This window comes from Hippichthys cyanospilos, chromosome 17 (genome assembly GCF_059441005.1).
Source record: "Hippichthys cyanospilos isolate Australia breed blue-spotted pipefish chromosome 17, RoL_Hcya_1.0, whole genome shotgun sequence".
In the NCBI taxonomy this organism is placed as follows: domain Eukaryota; kingdom Metazoa; phylum Chordata; class Actinopteri; order Syngnathiformes; family Syngnathidae; genus Hippichthys; species Hippichthys cyanospilos.
In genome coordinates, this window is record NC_142385.1 from 3,196,587 (window position 1) to 3,217,797 (window position 21,211).

At 37.4% G+C, this 21,211-nt stretch overlaps 2 protein-coding genes across 3 annotated transcripts in view; one reads left to right on the plus strand and one right to left on the minus strand.

The window, feature by feature from the left end:
- Positions 1-15,323, minus strand: part of LOC148409240 (V-type proton ATPase 116 kDa subunit a 1-like) — a 36,836-nt gene extending 21,513 nt beyond the window's left edge. For both annotated transcript variants that reach the window (XM_088438847.1, XM_088438846.1), the window contains exons 1-13: positions 15,236-15,323; positions 13,530-13,674; positions 13,355-13,433; positions 13,096-13,193; positions 10,970-11,098; positions 10,798-10,880; positions 9,819-9,945; positions 9,610-9,692; positions 8,455-8,548; positions 7,004-7,216; positions 5,545-5,695; positions 4,243-4,382; positions 2,247-2,410 (exon numbers count right to left, since the gene is read on the minus strand). In XM_088438847.1, coding sequence (XP_088294973.1) covers positions 2,247-2,410; positions 4,243-4,382; positions 5,545-5,695; positions 7,004-7,216; positions 8,455-8,548; positions 9,610-9,692; positions 9,819-9,945; positions 10,798-10,880; positions 10,970-11,098; positions 13,096-13,193; positions 13,355-13,433; positions 13,530-13,646 — 1,478 coding nt within the window. In that variant the 5' untranslated portion in view covers positions 13,647-13,674; positions 15,236-15,323. The remainder of the gene's footprint in view (positions 1-2,246; positions 2,411-4,242; positions 4,383-5,544; positions 5,696-7,003; positions 7,217-8,454; positions 8,549-9,609; positions 9,693-9,818; positions 9,946-10,797; positions 10,881-10,969; positions 11,099-13,095; positions 13,194-13,354; positions 13,434-13,529; positions 13,675-15,235) is intronic.
- A 2,239-nt stretch (positions 15,324-17,562) lies between these two features.
- The window catches only part of LOC148409241 (caveolae-associated protein 1-like), a 28,817-nt gene continuing 25,168 nt past the window's right edge, over positions 17,563-21,211 (plus strand). Inside the window, exon 1 of the mRNA XM_088439521.1 lies at positions 17,563-18,339. Within this exon, the coding sequence (XP_088295647.1) occupies positions 17,809-18,339 (531 nt within the window). The 5' untranslated portion in view covers positions 17,563-17,808. The remainder of the gene's footprint in view (positions 18,340-21,211) is intronic.

A 21,211-nucleotide genomic window follows, 5' to 3' on the forward strand; every position in this document is an offset into this window, starting at 1 on the left:
AGTACAGTGATCCCTCATTACTTCGCGCTTCCCCTATCATGCCTTCAATGCATCGGAGATTTTTTTTAAGTAAAACAAACACTAAATTGCGGGGAGACGCAGTGTGAAGGTTTCTTCCATGCCAAACATACGAGTTGACTATAAATGCACTTGCCACGGACACTCCTCGGACGTCGAACTACTGCAGGACACATATTTATTTAAATCTTAAATCATTAAACCTTACACAGTAACTATACTGTTTTCCCTTCCCATCCCATCTCTTTGGCTATCGTCTGACGGAGAGCCGCGGTTATATAAGCGGCGACTGTATATCTATATAGAAATGAAGCCTGTAGCTGATCAAACATGATAATAATCAGAGTTTACATGTGAAATTCCAATTTATTACAAAAGAAATTTTGGTAAGAGATTTACAACACATTTCTTCCTCTCCCTTCCTCTTCCTCTCCCAAGCGCTCTTACAAGACACGTGATTGACTCCCAGTGCGACCATTGACCAATGAGGGCTGGAGTTGTAATCTACTCCGGCCCCGGGGTTGTATCTACATCTGGCCCCCCGAGGCGAGGGGGAGGATGACTCCGGGAAAAAGGCTTTGTTTGTTTTTTTGCCATGGGATGTGTAATTGCAATAAAATATGAATAGGGACTTTTTTTCAGGCATTTTTATACACTTGGTTATTTTTTTATCTGTTTTAGACTAACCTGTAACCTGTACAAACACTGTCAAAAGTTGTAAACAGTTCAGTTAACTCATCAATCAATCAAATTTTATTTGTATAGCCCTAAATTACCGAAGTCTCAAAGGGCTTCACAGATGAAAAGAGGTCATGTGGAGACCTCTTTCGAAAAAAGAAGTCGTACAAAGACATCTTTTCAGTGTAAGGTACACAACAGCATCCCCTGTCAAAGCTCCCAGAAGGGAAAGGAAAAACTCAAAAACCCTAATTAGGGGAAAATCAGAAACCTCCAGAAGGGACCACTGGTGGGAGGAGCCCCCTTCCAGGCCCACAGATTGAAGTGTAAGCTGCATGTACCAAATACAGACATACACATAAACAATATGTGTATGCTTTTTTTGTTTTTTTAATAACTGGGGGGGCATGAAAGGTTTTCTCTTTCTGAGGGGGGCCTTTGAAAAATATGACAAACACTGCTTTAGAGAATCAATAGAGATCTGTACAGAGTACTGTTTTTTGAGAGGTATAATTATTTTTATTTATCAGTTGGGTGACAGAGTTTTAATCTTTTGCATGGGAATGGGGAACAATGGCTGTGGGACTGAGCGACAGACAAAGATTGACTAACAGAGCAATGAACTGATGATTACAGTTTTCAAAGGACCAAGGGTGACAGAATAGGGGTCCGTGCAGCAGAAAACTGTAAAATGCCGACCTCTGTTGATGTGTTCATTTCTATGGTTGTTTTGCCATAGAGTAAGCTCTCATCTTATAGTACATGTATACATCTCTCAGGCATTTCTTCTGGCATTCAAATCTAACAGATGAAAAAAGTGCACTACCATCACAGCAGCACACTATTATTATAATGTGAGTTAGCGTCTCCCGAAGGGAATTTTCAAAGTATTTTTTACTGGATCAAATACACAATCGTAAAAATTTGGGTTTTTACATGAAAAAACAAAACAAAGTCTAACTGAACTGTTTGTCTAAAATAAATATTTTGAATTTCTAAAGACAAGCCATTTTTCTTCGAAAACGGAAGTCTATTCTCTTGAAAGTATTGTATAGTGTTGTCACCAGACTTATAAAAATCTAAAAATCATTTGGGAGTTTTGAATTTTGCTCCATTTAGATTTTGCTCCATTTAAAAAAACCTGGATTCAACATCAACCTTGTGAGTTTCCTCAGGCCTCTTGCCTTTAGACTTTTTTTTAAGATAAAGTGTCCACTGTACTCTACTGTACTGTACCGACCCCTCATCTACAACATCCTGCTACATTTCCCTTTCCCATTCCAAAACACATATAAAGGATCCCGTTCTATTCACATTTTACTGCACTAAAAGAAATTAATTTCTAACGGTTCCATTGCTACAGTAATGTGCTTATTCCAGAGTATTGAGAAGTGTTAAAACCGGTTCTTTTCACAGCATTGTGTTTACAAAATTAGACATAAATTCTTGGGTGCCCTATTTGAAAAAAAAAAAAAAGAAATATGTATATGAATGCATAATATTGATCTTATAACATTGGATAAAATCATTTGCAAAATGAGATAACTTACGACCAGTTTGCTCCTTTGGGCCCAAACATGGGCCTCACACTCCATCCAGATCCAAACATGTTAAGTGATTTGGAGAAGCAATCATTATAAATGATGCCCGTGTAGACAGAGAATATCCCCATGAGCAAGATGATATAGCGACCAGCAAACACCATATTGAACATCTGTAGGGAAACAGTAAACAGATGAACACATGTTCTACCTTACAGTTCATCAACATACTCATATTATAAAGAACTAGAAAATGTGCAATTCCTGAAGAAATTGCGTGTGAAGGCGAAAACACTGAAGGAGGAGGTGTTTAATGGTGGAATGATATGGGATGTTTGAATGACTTGAATCTGTGAAGTATTCTGAATATTAAAAGGTTAGAACAGTTTGAATAGGCCGAAAAGTGTAGAAGATACAAGGGAAAAACTGAAAGAACTGAAACTGTGGGAAGAGGAAAATGGAATTCATGGAATGGCTGGAATCGGGGGAATCGATTAAAGTTGTAATGGTGTAAATCTGATGAGTAATGGCGAAGAAAGAAGGTTACTGTTACGTTCTGCTCCTCCACCTCACTCTCTCTCTCTTCGCGAGCAGGTGTGTCCCTGACGGGAGGGCGGAGCCACCAGCCGCGCACCTGACCTCCATCTATAATCACCGGACTATATAAACGCGACTGGAGCAGGAGGAAGCTGTCGGAGTATTGCAACTCGGTCTTGCGGTCTAGTTCCCACGTATGCTTGTGTATCAGTGTAGTGAGTATTTCTGTTGTTACTTTGTTGGTGCGTTTTTTGCTCGTGTCCGCTTTTGTTTGTTACTTTCCATTTTCGCGGCTTCCTCCGGGTGGTGGCTTCCCCTCTCGGTCGGACTGCTGGCGTCTCGCCGTTCTTCGCATAGGTTTATCTATGTCACTTTTTGTTGGACTTTACATACGAGTTGAGTTCGCTGTATTTGAGTTGCTACTTTTCCCTGTTTACGTTATTCCCCTTTCACGCTGTGCGTGCAACCTTAGTTTAATAAATCCCTTCTATTGAGTTCGTTCTCGTCTGTGTCTGGTCTGTGGTGGTCCACTGTCGAGTACTGGGGGTTACGAGCGTAACAGTTACAAAGTTTTGGTGAGATTGGTGGGAATGAATGAGGAATTAAGGGTAATGACATTAAAATAATTATAAATAATTGAAATGTGTGAATATTAGTAATGATGAAAACGTGAAACGAATGAATTGAATGATGTATATGAGAAATGGGGAGGCTTCAAATGTGAAACTTTAAATATGCCATTGGGAATGAATTAGAACAGGTTAAAATATGGAATTATGGGAAAATATTAATATTTATGAATTATTGGAATGGTGGAAATGATCCGTGAGGTGAAATGAAAGAGTTAAATATCATGAATGTGAAATGGGAAAGCTCAAATTGTGAAATTTTAAATCTCCCGTTGGGAATGAATGGGGAATCCTCCCATTGAAAATGAATTAAGAAATATTAAAGGGTGAACAATATGTAATTATGGGAAATTATTGGAATGTATGAATTACTGGAATGATGGGAATGATACCTAAGGCGTGATGAATGAGCTAAATATTGAAAATATGAAATATGAAAGTATTAAATATGAACTATAAAATCATTCAATGTTCTATTCACATTTTACTGCACTAAATGAAATTAATTGCTAACTGTTCCATTGTTTCATAATAAAGGATTTTGGGTGTGGGGAACAGGGAATTGTGGGAAATCTGGAAATATTTGGAATGAGAAAAATGGAAGCAGTCATCGCACGATTGATTGGAATAATGTGAAATTGGAACGGTGTGAATCAGATGAACTGGAAATGGGTTGAAACGCGTATAACATATGTTTTCGCTTTCATACATCTATACAATAGGTGATTTTTTTTTCCATATATATATATATATATATATATATATATATATATATATATATATATATATATATATAAACACACACACACACACACACACACACACATACATGATAGTACCTCATTGTCACTTTTCTGGGCAAGGAGGCGACTTTCTCGGATGACTAAATAAAGAGCAGCGCAGGTCATTAGAATGCCATGGCCCATGTCACCAAACATGACAGCAAAGAGAAAAGGGAATGTGATGATAGTGTACTGAGCTGTATAGTAAGGAAAAGATAGAAACAAGAAAAATAACATTCATTGACATTTGTGACATGTTTCTTCACCACAACCACACAGAAAACAGTGTTAAAAAGTTAAAAAAATTAAAAGCAGATTTTTTGTTCTATCGTAAATGTATCAGATAGTTTGTGTTGCTCCTTTACCATTGTAATTAAATTTTGAGCACCAATAAACACAAAAGACAAATGATCACCTTTGTTTGACACAGTTTTTTGGTTGTTCACATACCATTCTGAGTGTTACAGCAAAGTAAATGTCCCAGAACTAATGAAGGGACTCTCTGCCCTTCAAGTAGGACTGCTTGTAATGAGAATATTTGTCTGGGTCCTGAGCAATTAATCTGCAGATGTATAAAATCCAATGACATTCACGAACACATCCCAGAGCACAGAATTTGTCCATGTAGCCTCTCTAACAATTTCACAAACACGATGAACTAGACTTGCACTGACATGAAATTTAAGATGCTCTCAATTTTTCCAACAAGCACTGTCTAATTTCTGTGATTAAATTATCCGTGTGTCAGGGGCTGGCAACCATATGAGTGCAGGTATGCCCAACACAACACTGGCCATACACCGTAGACTAGACCTGCGTTGGCACCAAATTGAGGTTGACCATATTTTTTGTAGTGGACACACAGATGGCAGTCTACCAAAATTAGATCCTTAAATGTTAAAACGGATGTTATTTTATGCTTTATCCATTTTGCCATCCATCCATTATGTCAGTCGCTTATTCTCAAGAGGGTCAGGGGCGTGCCTGTCGCAGCTGTCTTCGGGCATTTGGCAGGGTACACCCTGAGCTGATTGCCAGCCAATTGAAGGGCACACAAAGATGAACAACCACAATCACTCACAAACACAAATACAAAAAACCCTGCATGTTTTTGAAATGTGGAGTGAAACCGGTGTACTCAAAGAAAATCCATCATTATTCCTTGTCAGAACTAGCCAAATGCCAGACTAAAAATTAATTTAGAGTGGGCCCTAAGTTGTTTTTCTCCTTCAAACTTTGTGGAGATAGTTTAGTTTGCTTTTAGCCTGATTATGTTCAAAAAGCAATCAACGGGGGAATGTATGGCTGGTTAATGCGCACAACTTCGTACTATTTGCTCCCTTTTTCAAATGATACTACCTGGATTGATTTCTCTGTAGTTGCCTATTCCATATGCATCCACAATGTTCTGAAAGCCAGAGGTGAACTTATTGGTCTTGTTGAAAGTGGGCGGAGTCTGTTTGGTCTGCATCCTGTTGAGGATTGATGGCACGGTTGAACCACTTCGTTCCTGTAAAAATCAAAGGATGAAAAACACATAATACATGCACCAACTTCTCTTCAAGTAGCATTAGGCTGAACAAATAAATGGCTACAGTATGTCTATACAAATAAATTCGCTTGTCTAACTCAACATTTTCAGCAATTTATCCTAGCTGTGTATGTAAAACAGCCCAAGAACTTTGCCATAAGAATGCATGTATTAAGAGTTTATGCATTATGAAAAAATAAGTCATAGATGTGCTAACAAACATCAATTGTCAAGCTAATGATTAGCGTCTATAGTCGTGGTTTACTAATGACCCTTAAGAAAACAGGTATTTGAACACAAACAGTGGAGCAAAACATGTAGACAAACAATCTCACATTACTCACAGGCATATCTCGAAACGCATATTTCAAAAGGGGTATCATGATAATAAGGGGTTTGAAGCAAATGTCCACCAACAGCCATCTAGACTTTAAAAATCGTTTGACCACATAATCTAAATCAGTGTGTCATTTAAAACAAATTCTTTTTGCATTTGCTTCCGTAGTGATAAAACCCGATGAAACAATGAGAAAGCTGCCATTACTAAAAGCAACACTCTAAATAAAATAAAAATCACATTGCAACTCAAACCCAGGGACTGTTCATAACAGGAAGCAAGTGTAGCAAGTGTGGGCTTGGGAATGCATGGGCTGACAATTTTCTCAGGAAAAACTAATTAGTAGGTGTGAATCAACTGACTGATGCCTATCATAAGAATATATCCTGCTATCCGTTCGTTTTCCAAAGTTGCTTATCCTCACCAGGGTCGCTGGCTTGCTGGTGCCTATCCCAGCTGACTTCAGGATGTAGGCAGGGGACACCCTGTGCCAGCTAATCACAGGGCACACACAAACAAACAACTATTCGCACACTTAATCACTCCTAAGGACAATTCAGTATGTCCAGTAAACCTACCATGCATGCTTTTGGAATATGGGAGGGGAGAACCCACGTGGGCTCAAAGAGAACATGCAAACCCCACACAGGAAGGCCTTAACAAGCTGGAATTGAACTCTTAACTGTGAGGCGGAAGGGCTAACCAATGCTCCACCGAGCTGCCTCTTCATCACACAGTAATAATGAAATAAGTTCATTCAAAATGAGCCCCATAAAATCATTTATGATATTATTTTACAAAGATGAAAGTTAAGGCATTACTCCTACAGTATAACCATCAATCAATCCGTTTTATTTTATTTTACTCACCATAAAAAAAAAAAGTTTTGTTATTTCATTAGTTTTGGTTAACATTCATAACCTTGCTGATAAGTAGCTGCAAAAACTCACCGTTCCTCTCCGCAGGGCAAACTGAATTGAGTCCAGATCTGACACCGGACACCAGACTTCAGCAATCAGACATTTCTGGGTCACATCAATGTTACACAGGTTCAGAGTGTGGTAGATGGCTTTCATCTTGCGAACCTTAATGAACCAAACTCGCATTGTCTTTGAGGCGGCCTGCAATACTCGTTGACGGTGGTCCTCGGTCTGGTTCAGTACCTGTATTGGTAAAATGGAATTAGCTCACAAGGTAAGTTGTCCTAATTATTGTTGGATGTAATCATGGCGAGTCAGAGATTCAAACACAGAACCCTTTTGTGTGAGACAAATTGCTAACCACAATTACCACTGTGCTGTTGATTACATAGAGCAAGACATACATTGTCCATATTCAGACTTAGTTGGACATTATTCATTTGAAAGGCTAAGCCAAATGTTCCATTGTATAAGCATCATATATTTTGTGTGTTTGGCACGCTTTCACAAGCCAGACACCCAACAAGAGCAGGGGCTTTTTTTCCCTTATAAAAGTAATCTGTGGGCAGCACAACTTTTTGATACCGGACAAAGCTCTTTTGCAGATAAGAACCACTGCACAAAACACCCACTGACACAACAATGGATTTTGTAATCCATCAGATGCTGCAAGCAGCATGCAGGAGCCTGAAGACAAATGATCTCTTATGCCGTTTTTGATTCATTTGTTTTGGAGTTAACAACTATGTAGTATGTCCAATACACCAGGCATGTTTCTGGAGTGTGGAAGGAAGTCGGAGTGCCCGAAGAGAATCCACACAGGCTCGGGGAGGACATGCAAACTCCACACAGGAGTTGTTGACAATAAAGAGGCAATTAGTCAATGCTTGACAAAAGTGCATTTTTGCGATGTTCTGTGCAAACACTTTAAAACGGATGCATACTATATCCAAATAGAGGGATATATATAATAATTTTGAGCCTTGTGAATGACATATTACTTATTTCGCATTCAAATTAATGTTATTGATAAACAGTGATGTGGAAAAAAAAATGGTCTGTTTTGAGTAATGCGGTAAATAATATGGGGGTTGAAAATGAGGGGGAAAAAAACTCGACTTGTACTTGGAGAAATATGGTAAGTTTTCCAATTTTTTTTTAATGTATTTATTTGTTTATTTATTTGCATGGAAGCTACTTGTTGACTCACATACTCCCTTTGGTGTATTCACATACCCCCATGGGTAAGTGTACCGACATTTAAAAAACACTGGTGTAGCATACATTTAAATACAAAACAATATAGCCATTATTGCACAATCATGATAAAACAGTTTTGCTTTACAACAGTAACATGAGGTACTCTGCAATTCCTACATTTCTTTATTCCTTCTTTATTTCTTCACGTTTCAGGCAGCAAAGAGTGTCACTGTACTTTAGTAAGCTTGTGAAGGAAACGCTATTAAATAAAATAAATGTACCATTTGGAGATCATCAATACGGCTGTTGACTCCAGCCAACATCTCTTTCCTCTCTTGGGGAGTTTCTGGACAAGGGTAAAGAGAGGCACGGAACCTGAGAAAAAAAAAAAAAACCCACAAACCAAATTAGTCAACTTATATCATCGGCATAAAATTATTTGTGTCTCTGAAGTACCTGCATACATATCAAGTGTGAAATTTAACAATCAAGTACAGTAAACATTTTTTTTTAAATGTGTCTGTAAGTGAGCTGTGGTCCGATTTTTTTTCAACTTACAAGGCAGCTCAACCACTGAACTCCATGAAAGCACTATTGGGTCAACAAACAAACAAAGATAGCTTAAGCCCCTATCAATCGGAGGGGCGAACGCAGGCACGTGTCTGCAAAGGTAGTGGCTCATTTGATCTCCTTAAGGATTGTCCAAAGTCACTAAATGGTTGCCAGACGTTCACCCAGACAAGTAGGAGATCAATGTGCTGCTACCTTCACGGACACTCACCAGGAGTTGCCTTCAGTGGGATAGGGGCAAAGCAATCACAGTGTACCGTAATCTGCATGAAAATACACTTTGACTTGACCTTTTATGTGGGTTTACTTTTCTCTTTTAAACTTTGGGCCATGGGCCACAGTCTCTATGGTAACAAAACGCATACACGGCAGTGGTCCCACTGTAGCGGGGGCACAGTGAGCAGTTACATTTCACTGGACCTCACTGACTATATTTAAAATATTATTTGGTGTAAAGTTTCCTTTGATCCTTGATCCTTTGGTACCTGGACAAAAATAATATTGTTCAATAACATGCTGTAAAGACAGATAACTTGAATTGTGCATAGGAAAAACCATGGGTTCATCTCTGCTTAACCCTTGTGTGGTGTTTTGTCCAATCTTGTGATCGGAACCTCAAAGGCATGTTACATCAGCGGGTAAGTATTGAAAGCAGACACCAGGGAGCTGAAATTTCACTCAGTGACATCATGTCAAAATGGCATGACCACTCAGTTCATCCAGTAGTGTGACATCCCTTTGCTAAAATACTGTGAGTAGAATGTGGAAGAAAACCTCCAAAATGGACACAATACAACACTTAAAACATTTTTAAAAAACACCAACAAGATACAATTGCATTTCAAAATAGAGGGCTTGAAACTTACCCCTCGCAGATTTTCTTCACCCTGTTCTTCAACTGGTCACCTTGGAAGAAAATGATGAAGACAGATTTGTGGACTTGGTCTCCCTGTTGGCAAGAATAATACTTTTTTTAAAACCTTACAGTTATTTACGACCACCACAATAACAACAATAACCACCCACAGTAAGTCCATGTTGTATCATTTATACTGTTCTATGTTTATGTACTAACTGTAGTGGGGTCCTCCAGCGGGTCCTCGATCTCCGCCTTGCGTAAGAAGACATTACCACGGCACACCCGCCACAGCATTCTCTCAAAAGTTGGAATCCTCTCTCTGCTGATCACACCAGCCACAAATCTGTGCAATGAGAAGTGGAGTGACAAGTGACAACACGACAATAACAAGTTAGTCTCGTTTAAAAAGATTGACAAATGATTAAAACTAGACTGGATAAGCACATTTTTACTTTCATGCTTTCATTAGTGCATTTTTTTCTTTGCATTCTGACATGGAAAATAAATGCAGTGCTAATACTAAACCCAGGGGTCATCAACTCGTATCACATAGTAGAATAGAAAGATGTTGATGTTTCTTTCGATTATATCCACCAAAACTACATTACACTACATGGGCCATAACCTAGACCAGGGGTGTCAAACTCATTTTTATAGTGGGCCATAGTTTCTGTCAGAGGGCCGGAATAACTGTAAAACTGTAAAGTCAAATGAATTTTCGAGTTTGTCGCGCACATAGCTAGTTTTGAAATCAGAGGTCAGTAAAAACTGTTCAAACGTGAGATTGGGAACAGAAAAATGGTTGTGCCCCCCCGCATAACTTTTGAAAGTTGAAGACAATTTGCAAGTTTAGTACTTTAGCAAGAAGTCATTATTAGCATTTCGCGGGCCACATAAAATGATGTGGCGGGCCGGATCTGGCACAAGGGCCACGAGTTTGACACCTGTGACCTTCATTTATCTGGTCAATTGTCTGTGTTGTGTCACCAAATTGTCAATTGTAAAAGAAAATGCCCTTATTACACCTCTGCCAAATTCCCAGACACTCTAAGCAAGACTTGCTCGGGCAAGAAAATGAAGACGCGCCAGATGTTACGACAAGCGCACATGCGACAGAGCCCTTAGAGCTAAATATCAGCCTTCATAAACATTTGAAAAACAGATTTATAAAAACTAATGGCTCTTGGTACATTACCCCAATCTGAGCGGAGCCCCTCTTCCCCCCTCATTGCCCTCCATCAGGGCTGAAGACTCTTCCAACAAGTTGGGATCCTCCATCTAACAAAATGGTAATGACAAAATTAATGCATTCACTAGTTATAATCATCAGATTTAATCAACATGGAGAGCTTTGAAAGAGTTGGAACCTCATCAAAGAACTGCTGTGTTCGACGAAGAATGTGTTTGAGCTCCGTCAGCTCCAAGAAGTTTTTCTTCAGGGCTTCCTGGTTGGTGTTGATCTCCTTCAATTCATTTTCCAACTTCTCAAAGGTAGCCTGCAAAGCAAAATAGACTCTATTTCTAAGTTCATTTTGTTTTGTTTTGAGTAACTTGTATTTCTTTCAAGTTGTATGGTGCTGTGAAATGGTAATTGCCCCTTTCCGATTTTTCTGTTTTTTGCGTATTTATCACCTGCAAAGGGTTTATTTAATCAAACCAATATACCACACTGAGAAAAGCAAATGAAAATGCAGTTTCTAAATGATTTGTTAGCATGGGGGAAAAAAGTACAAACCTATTTTACCCTAGGTGAAAAATTTGCGATAATTGGTGATGATCTTTCACACTGCTATGGAGGAATTTTGAACCACTCTTCTTTGCACTATTGTTCAACTCTGCCATATTATAGGGTTTCCTAGCGTGACCTAGGCTTTTAAGGTCACACCACAGCATCATAATTTGATTTAAATCACGATTTTGTCTTGGTCAATTCAATCTTGTTCTTTTTGACTCATTCTGTTTAGACGAGTCCACGGAATGTTTTTCCAAGAGTCTTGAACATCATCAAAATGCTTTGGCAAATGTGAGATGCGCCTCTGTGTACTTATGTGACAGCAGTAGTTTTGATTGGGAACCTTCCCATGATGCCATTTTTGGTCAAGGAGTACAATTCTTTGAAAGGTTTTCATGTTTTTTTTTATGACTTTCTAGGAGTCGCCATCACACCCTTGGAGAAATCTGTGTTGGTCGAACATTTCTAACAAGGTGTATCACTGTTCCCAGTTTTCTCCATTTGTAGATAATAGTCCTGATAGTGAATTACTGGAGCCCCGCAGTCTTGGAAATAACATGATAACCTTTTGCAGACTAATAGATTTCAATCACTGTTTTTTTGTTTTTTTTCCCCGAATCTCTTTGCCACCGATAAGCCGCACTGGATATGGTGGTATATGAAACGTTCACATTTTCTTTATATATTTTTTTAACTGTCTACCAACTGCAACATCCTCTCTTTACCAGACTGAACATGCCTGCATATTTAGTCCCAACATTGTATTTATAGAACATGGATGGATGTATATTACCAACAGAATACTTCAGAGTTAAATAGCAGTTCAAATTCGAAATCAATACTGCTATAGCATTCTGTCTCCCGTTGTTTAATTGATTGATTATTTTAGCGAACATTGCACACACTGCAAATAAATAATATATACAATCATAACTTTATAAATAGAATCATATATACTGTATACTGTATATCAAATTTACACGTCACACACTTTTATGTAAGATCTTATTCAATTTCGACATTTCTTTTTATATTTTTAATAATATATTTTAAAACTCTTTTTGAGCACAGCCTTTTTGTTTCACATCTTTTCAGTTCTATTTCAAAGTTGTTTTATAAACTGTCTCCTTGAACACACATTTGCTTGACCAGTGGGAAAAACCATCAGATAAGCCGCACTGGACTATAAGGCGCAAGACTCAAATCATGATGAAAAAGTCACGGCTTATAGTCCGAAAATTACGGTAAATGTAATACATGTATAATTGTTTGCAAAATTAATAGAAAAATCACCAATGTTCTATCCCTTGTAAGCTATTTGCAGAACAGGGATGCAGGCTATTCATGTGATCTTTGGGGGCTACCTAAGTGCCCGCGGGCACCACGATGGTGACCCCTGGTCTAACATGTTCTTTTCAAGGGATTTCCTGATTCAACAAAGGTGGTGGCAATCAGGTTTGAGTCTGAACTGTGAAATTGAACTCAACTTTTCCAAAACTGTGGTTAGTCACACAATTTTTTATTTAAAATTCTTCCATAAAGTCAGATAGGTGACTTCAGATTGGTGTCTACGCACCGTGTTTGTCTTTTTATTTTTATAAATAAATAAATAAACACACAAATAAATAAATAAATAATTGAGTCATCCTGTCTCAATTTCCTGCGCTTCAGGCTTCATTTTTTTTAACCACTATGACCATAAAACAATTGAACATAATAGTGCCCAACTGTCAAAATAATGTCAATGTCAAGTTACTTTACCTCCAAATCAATCATATCCCTTGGAAAAGGCACCTCAGGATTTTCTCCAGTGTCAACAGTAGGTATATTGGCTTTCTTGATCTCCTTCTCCACAAACCCTGTTCCAAACAAAGTGGGTACCCGTTATAGTAGTTCTATGTTCAGATTCATATTGCAGGTTTCCTTAAAAGTAAATTCATAAAGCAATCACTTGTCATTTTTATCACATTACCTGGAAATACAAGCTAAAGCTGGACATAAAGCTGTCTCAATTACTTACTTAATTTTCTGTCCATCTCCTCGCATCTCCTTACTTCATTCACAAACTTTCGCTGGAACACGTTCACATCAGGATTTAGCTGGCAACAAAGAAGTTAGACCAGAGCAAAATTGGTGATACAACAATCGTATCTGATTATCAACTGGGAAAGTCCGTCACTAGCATTCTTACTCACATCTCTAAACTGGACCATGCCAAGTTCTCCCAGTTCACTGACACAGCAGTAAGCTGCCTCTGACTGGAGAAACAACTGGGCCAGTGTCATCTCCTCACTCCGGAATAATTCCCCCATGATGATGGCCAACGAGCTGGAAGATACTCTAAACATATGACAGTAAGATGCTCTATATTAGTTGATGTTTAAAAAGTGTTTTAAAAGAGCCACAACACACTTTCCAATGGTAGAGCAAAGGATGTTTTGCTTCCTTTTTGGTCACATTTAAAATGCATATTTTGCTACTGGAATCATCCTAGCTTGCTCGAGGCTAGTTCGTCTCTCATTTCCTCAGTTTGCAAACTTCCTTTCATCTGTTGCTAGAACAAATGATTTTTTTCCCTCTTCGGTCCTTTTTAAATATTTTGCCACTCGCCTCACCCTAGCTTGCTCTATGTTAGTTTGAGTCTGAGTTCCTCACTTTACAAATTCCTTTCATCTGTCGCTACAGCAGCATTAGAGGGTCAACAGCGAGGAATAAGCCAACCAAATATTCCCACTAGGTGAGGTGTTAGCCGCCCATTTATTCTCATAACTACATTTGTGATGTTTACTTGAATTTATGGTATGCATAGCTTTCATCCAGTTATAAGGGCCACGTTCTCTGACGACAATTATCTATGACAAATTTTAATTTGAATGGTAAAATTCTAACTGCATTATTTACAACAGCCAATTTGCTACTTAATTTGAATCATACTAATGTTAATAGTATTAAATGTAATTTCAGCACATTTGCGTTTTCAGAAGCATGTGACAAACTGATTTCCCATTACATTACAAGACATAGCTCTCAGTTGCAAAAAGATTGCTTACTCCTACTATACAGTATATGTGTACTGTGTCATACTGGCCACACAACAAACAAAAAAAAAATGTGGGTCTGCCTCCATTTGCATAACATTGTGCAGTGTTTCTCAGTAGTGTAAAAGTGAACTGACAGCTGTTTTTGTCATATTTTATATTTTAATTCGTTGCAATAAACCAAATATGACATTCCTTGTAATCAATATGTACTGTTGTTAGTTAACTTTTACCGTCTCATCATTTTTATAGTGATGATGCAAAACTAGTCGACTAAAAAAATCATTTATATATATATATATATATATATATATATATATATATATATATATATATATATATATATATATATATATATATATATATATATATATATATATATATATATATATATATATATTATTCTCCTTATCACTCTGAGTTTGCATGTTAGCTTGATCAACTGGAGCAGAGTGAAAACAAAACAGAGTCGAGACCATCTGTCGTGAGCATCTTTTCTCCCGCAGCGCTGCCCTTCAGCTCAAGGACGCCATGATGCTGCTGATTTCCATCTCTGTGACAGCATCTATGGCTCGACAAATACCGGCCCTCCCATGTCGACCAAAGTCAGATAGTCGTTGCAGCTTACGATTGAAAAAAATAAAGGCTTGGGCATTAAACCTGCAACACGGCGAATGTCCAAAATGGACCCACTAAAAACATCACTCATTTGGTTTCGCATCGTCATTCTTACAATCCACACGTCTGTTAGGGAAAAAATAAATAACAGCTTTGAAAAATAGCGCACGAACGTTTAATACAATTTTACTGAGGGTGTACACTGCAGAATAAATCAATAAATATCTGCATGTCAATTTACTTACCGTTAAAACCTGCAATATGTCAATTCGTGGCCTGTCCAAATCTGAGGATGCGGGATGCTACGGTCCCAACACTATACATCAAGTCGGATATAATTAAGTGGAGAAAACGGATATCCGTTGCAGAAATCAAAATAAGAGCACCTCCGACGGCGCATTGTCTGTTTTCCGTGAAAAAACAAGTTGCAAAGATTGATCATGAATCTTTTTTTATTTAATCGTATCACATTGAAGTCTATCATTTTCAAATGAATCAGAGTATGAAGTAAAAATCAATTTAGAAAAGTTACCAACAGAAACAAAATAATAGTATAATAAATAAATAAATAAATAAATAAGTGAATAAATAAATAAATAAATAAATAAATAAATAAATAAATAAATAAATAAATAAATAAATAGACAGCTAAACAACAGCCAATTCAATGTCCAATTCAGTGTCATGATACATGTCTTTCTAAGCAATTTATCCATGGGAGTTTAAAGTGCATTTTTAAAAGCAATTGGCGCACCGTACCTGCTAAGAAAAATATTTGAAAAAAAAAGATTTTGTTTTTCTTTTTTTTAATGTGATGGAAGAGTGGTTAGCATCACTTCCCACTTAGCTAGTGTTCTCCCCTGGGTATCCAAGGCACCAGCAAGCCAGCTACCTCAGTGAGGATAAGCTGGTTTTATATTATATATATATATATGTATATATATATATATATATATATATATATATATATATATATATATATATATATATATATATATATATATATATATATATATATATATATATATATATATATATATATATATAAAACCAGCTTTTTAAATATAAAACCAGCTTTTGTAATGGTACCAAAATAGTACAGTAAGTGCTATGTATATTAAATATACATGTATATAATCAAGGGAATGGTATCAAGGGAAAGGATTTATTTACCTTGAGTGCAGCTTGTTATGCCCATATTCCCTAATAAGGGTTCTTTCCAGCATCGTTTCCATGGAAATCATTTTCTTACTTCTCTCTTTAACATCACTAGCAATCTTGGAACCCATGGCTAACCCTTTCAACTTTGAATTAAGCAGTAAAATGCACTGTAAATATGGTTTTGTAACCACTCACAATCTAACAAAGCTTTACCCTTCCGCCATTTTGAAACAAGTAAGTCCGAACAATAGCAGACCACCATCTCCATGAGGAGACGCCGACAAATAGCAGACCGGAAAAGTGAGGCCGACCAATAGCAGACGACCATCTCCACGAAGAGACGTAGACCAATAGCTGACCAGCATTGTAGTTAAGTGTTGTATGGAAGCAGTTAGATGGCAATAGTAAATAAGTGCAGTGACCTAAAAACGCCAGCAGATGGAGGCAAAACAGCACAAATACAACCAGCCTCAAGGGTCATGACAGTTCTTTCTATATATATATATATATATATATATATATATATATATATATATATATATATATATATATATATATATATATATATATATATATATATATATATATATATATATATATATATATTTAATTTCAAAGGGAATATATAATCACAATTTTCACTTTTGAAAATGTTAGCCTGATTTTGTGAATACTCATCACAAATAATCTTTGAATTCAAATGAAATTTATTATTTTTGGCAACAGAAGCTTTATTATTGTGATTATTATCTGTTTGTTCTGACATCTTGGAATGTTTTTATATGTTCAATAAAACCAGTCAATAAATCACACTTCTTCTCATCAAGTCTTCTTGAACCATAATATCTAGGTTCCTAATGTGAAAAAGTTTGACTCCTCTGATGGAAAATTGAATGGCTAATAATAACAAGAGGAAGCTGAAATAGATGTGTGGATCTCTTGTTATGATTTAACAGTTAAACACTCATCTGCTTCTCATTAATACACTGTAAAAAGACAAACACAGAGATCAGACATAATGCAAAACACTTGAAGTCAAGCTCAGAGAAAGGTTTTAGTTTTAGCAACAAGAACGGTTCCTTTATTGATTCACAAAGAAGTGTAACATTTTAGATTAAAAAAAAGAGTGTATTACAGGTTGGAAGGCAGCAGCTAATGCCCTGCATTCACATTTCTGCTCAGTCTGAGCACTTGTCTACACAAATCAGCTGAGCTCTGCGCTAACTATTCCAACCACACTGATAGGCCTGAAGTGGTGGACCTAGCCTAAAGTGGAGTCTTTTTTTCCAACAGTGCGCATTCCAAATTTGTGTATGGGAGGGGAAATGGGAGGGATTTAATGACAGGGGGAGAGCCGAATGGAAAAAAGGAGAGTGGCTGGAGAGAGAGAGAAAACACTGCTGGTTGCAGCTTGACTTGAGGGTTTCTCTGCCTGGTGAGGCATTCACATCTCAGAGCTCATCTGGTAAAGTCTAGCTTTGCTTTGCACCACCTACAAAGTTGCCTGTACACAGATTTGACAAAAGACAGATGCCTGAAACAAAAAAGGGATCTCTACTTGTAATAGAGACACAGTAACAGGTGAGCAACCCAGAAAGGGGATCCAAGAAGAACATCTGAAGAAGATTTGTTTATTAACACTTTAAACTACACTGACATGGCAGCAATGGAAGCACTGGAGTGCTCAAGCACGAAGCTAGAGCCACATTCCCTCACTGAGATTTCAGACGATGAAGTCCATGTCCCTCCTTCAGAGGATGAAGATGATGTCCTTGCAGCAGCAAAGAAAGAGTTGTCTGCTATGGAAACAGAACAGGAGGCCGCCGAAGACAAGGATGAATCAGACAAGTCAGACCAGCAGGTGAATGGGGTGCTGGTGCTGTCTTTGCTTGACAAGATCATCGGAGCTGTGGACCAAATTCAGCAGACCCAGAGTGGGCTGGAGTCCAGGCAGCAGGAGATGGAACGCTCGGTGACCAACATCCAGGGCGAGCTCACCAAGCTGACCAAGAACCACAGCACCACATCCAATAGCGTCAACAAGATGATGGAGAAAGTACGCAAGGTGAGCGTCAACGTGAAGACCGTAAGAGCCAACCTGGAGAAGCAAGGGGGTCAAATCAAGAAGCTAGAGACCAACGAGGCCGAGCTGCTAAAGAGACGCAACTTTAAAGTCATGATTTACCAGGTGGGTCCATTTTTTTTTTTTTTTCCCATGGAGTGTTTGGTTTTGACTGTAAGAAGCTGTACAGTTGGATGTTCATGGGTGTGACCATGAACAAAATTTAAAAAATTTCAACTTCTAAATATTTAATGTCAGCAAAAGTCAGATGCTGTGTAGCTAAATTTCTTTTGTATGTAACTTTCATGAATGATATGGAAGTCAAATTACTTAAAAGCCAAATGACGTACAAGGGTGTGGCTAAAATGTATTAAGCGGCAAGCATTCAAGCCGTCGAGTGACTGAAGGTACAGTCTTGTATTAATATACCTGTATTTATATATATATATATATATATATATATATATATATATATATATATATATATATACACCTTGTGTATGAAATGTCTATAAATAAAATATCCTTGCCTATATATATTGTAGATATGAATGCTTAGATATGAATACAAGACTTTTTTTCTTATGATTTGAGACCTTTGGCTTATAGACCGGTGTGGCATATCGGCAGTATTTTTTTCTTTTTTTTCTTTTTTTGCTAGCCACATGCCGACAATCCAAGAAAATGTGTGTATCTGTTCAAGTTATCAATTTAAGAAAAAACTATGAAATGGAACTGAAAAGATGTGAATCAATGGTTGTGCTCAAACTGAGTTTGATGAGTACATATATATACATATATATATATATATATATATATATATATATATATATATATATATATATATATATATATATATATATATATATATATATATATATATATATATATACGTCAAGTATGCCACGCCCCTAGTATACACTAGTTAAGTGCATGGAATCTACTCCAGGTGACTTCCAGATTTTTCCTTACATAGCACATGATGGATGGACCTGAAGAATACAAGCCTTCACATGTGAAAATGTTCACTTGTCAAAGTCTTGCATGATTTGTTTGGGAAGTAAAATCTCTCATATTCTTACCCCATTTCAAATAAAAGCTGGAAAATACCACAAGTGTTTAGCAGGATGTCTTTAAGATAATAAATACATTAAATTTGAAGGGAGCTTTTTTTTTCTTTGAAGAGAGTTCAGGGGAGCCCTATTTTCTTTTTTTAGTCTGTGAGGCAGCAGTGTGATATGTAATGGCTTGCAGCTTTTTGCACAGTGGTGCAAGAACATTCAGAGTTTCCACCCTTGACTCAGACATCATGTCTTGGGCCAACCTCCCTCTCTGTGTCTTTCATTCTCTATGCAGCTGCTTAAATGAGAGATCCATTTTAGGCAGTTCACAGTACTATGAACATGTAAAGGACATTTATGCTAGCCCAATCCACTAGAATCTCTCTTAGTTGTTCAGTGCAAAACTAATACGCAACGCTTGAGAATTCCTTTATAATCACATCAAACAAAGTCAAATGTATACAAAAGGTTTGAAATTAACTCTTTATCCTTACACCCTTAACAGATCTTTTATGTTGTTGCCAATAATGTCATAAATATTGATTCATTGTCTTCTAAGACAGGTAAATAAAAATAGATTGTTCAATTTTTTTGTCATCCTGCTGAATTCTTAAAACATAAAACTATGGCAAGCTAATACTGTACCAGCAACAGATCAACACAGAACAAGAAAATGCATGAAGCTTAAATAGTGACTAAAGGTACTTCAAAAATTCCAATTTACTTTTGATTTTTTTTTAGCCTTTAGTTAACCAACAATACTGCTGTTGTTCACGGAAATTATGATTTTTCAAAACAGATCACAGAGTGTGTCCAATTTTATGATTAGCCCTGATAAAGTTTTGCAGGAACCAAGTGCGCTTGTTCTCCCTTTTAGCTCAAAGTCACAAGGCTAGTGTGTAGTGAGATGTAATTATGGTGGTTCCTCATTGCATACATGGAAAAACAAAAATGATTGCTTTCATTGCCATGACAACCGGGATTGGAGTTAGGAGGTTGAAAGAGTCCTCTGGCCTTAACTTGTGGAATCAGAGCCCAGAATGTGGAAAAGAAAGCCTGTCCAGACAATAAAAGCATTCTCTCTTCATAACCTACATACCATAGACTTGTCAGTTTGTGTTTTTATCTGAGAATCTGGCGTATGGCAATGGCAGTCATAATGAAATGGCATTGTTAGAGCATACGAATACTTTTCTGTTGCAGAGTCGCACTTAAATACATAACCTTTTCAGCTTGGATCTATCTATTTTCAATGAAACTATAAAAGAAAGCCCTATGGATTTTTTTCTGTCCTGGCTGCTTTGTAGAATCAAAAACATAAATCAATGGCATAAAGCATAAGGACACTCATCTCCCAATCAGTTTTCTCGCTCTAGTTGTCACTGCATTTCACACATGCTGGCAAAGTTGAGTACAACACACACACACACACACACACACACACACACACACACACACACACACACACACACACACACACACACAAACACTCACATGCATGCACACACTCTATTATAGCATTGCATGCACCACACAGCATTAATCGACAAATGTTATTCTGCGGCTTGGTGATGAAGTGCTTCCTCCACAAGTGAAAATTCAATCAGTACTTTATTCCTTCCCTTTTTATTGCTTTTCTTCACAGTTGAGGGTTCCTGTTGACCACACGTAGTCACTAGCTAAGTCTTTGTTCATTCCATCATCATGGTAATGCAAAACTGTATTTGCATTAAAGAGGGGTGAGCGCAGGCTCATTTGAATTAGACAATAGCACCTCCTTAAAACAGGCTCAAATATGACAACAACAAAAAAACTGTGCTGTATAACTATGGAGTAAGATGGTTGTCAAAAAGACGGTGGCATGTTTCACAATTCGCATGAGTACAACTTGTTTTCGTGTGAGTACGACCCTAAATTTTGTTAAGTTTATGAATTAA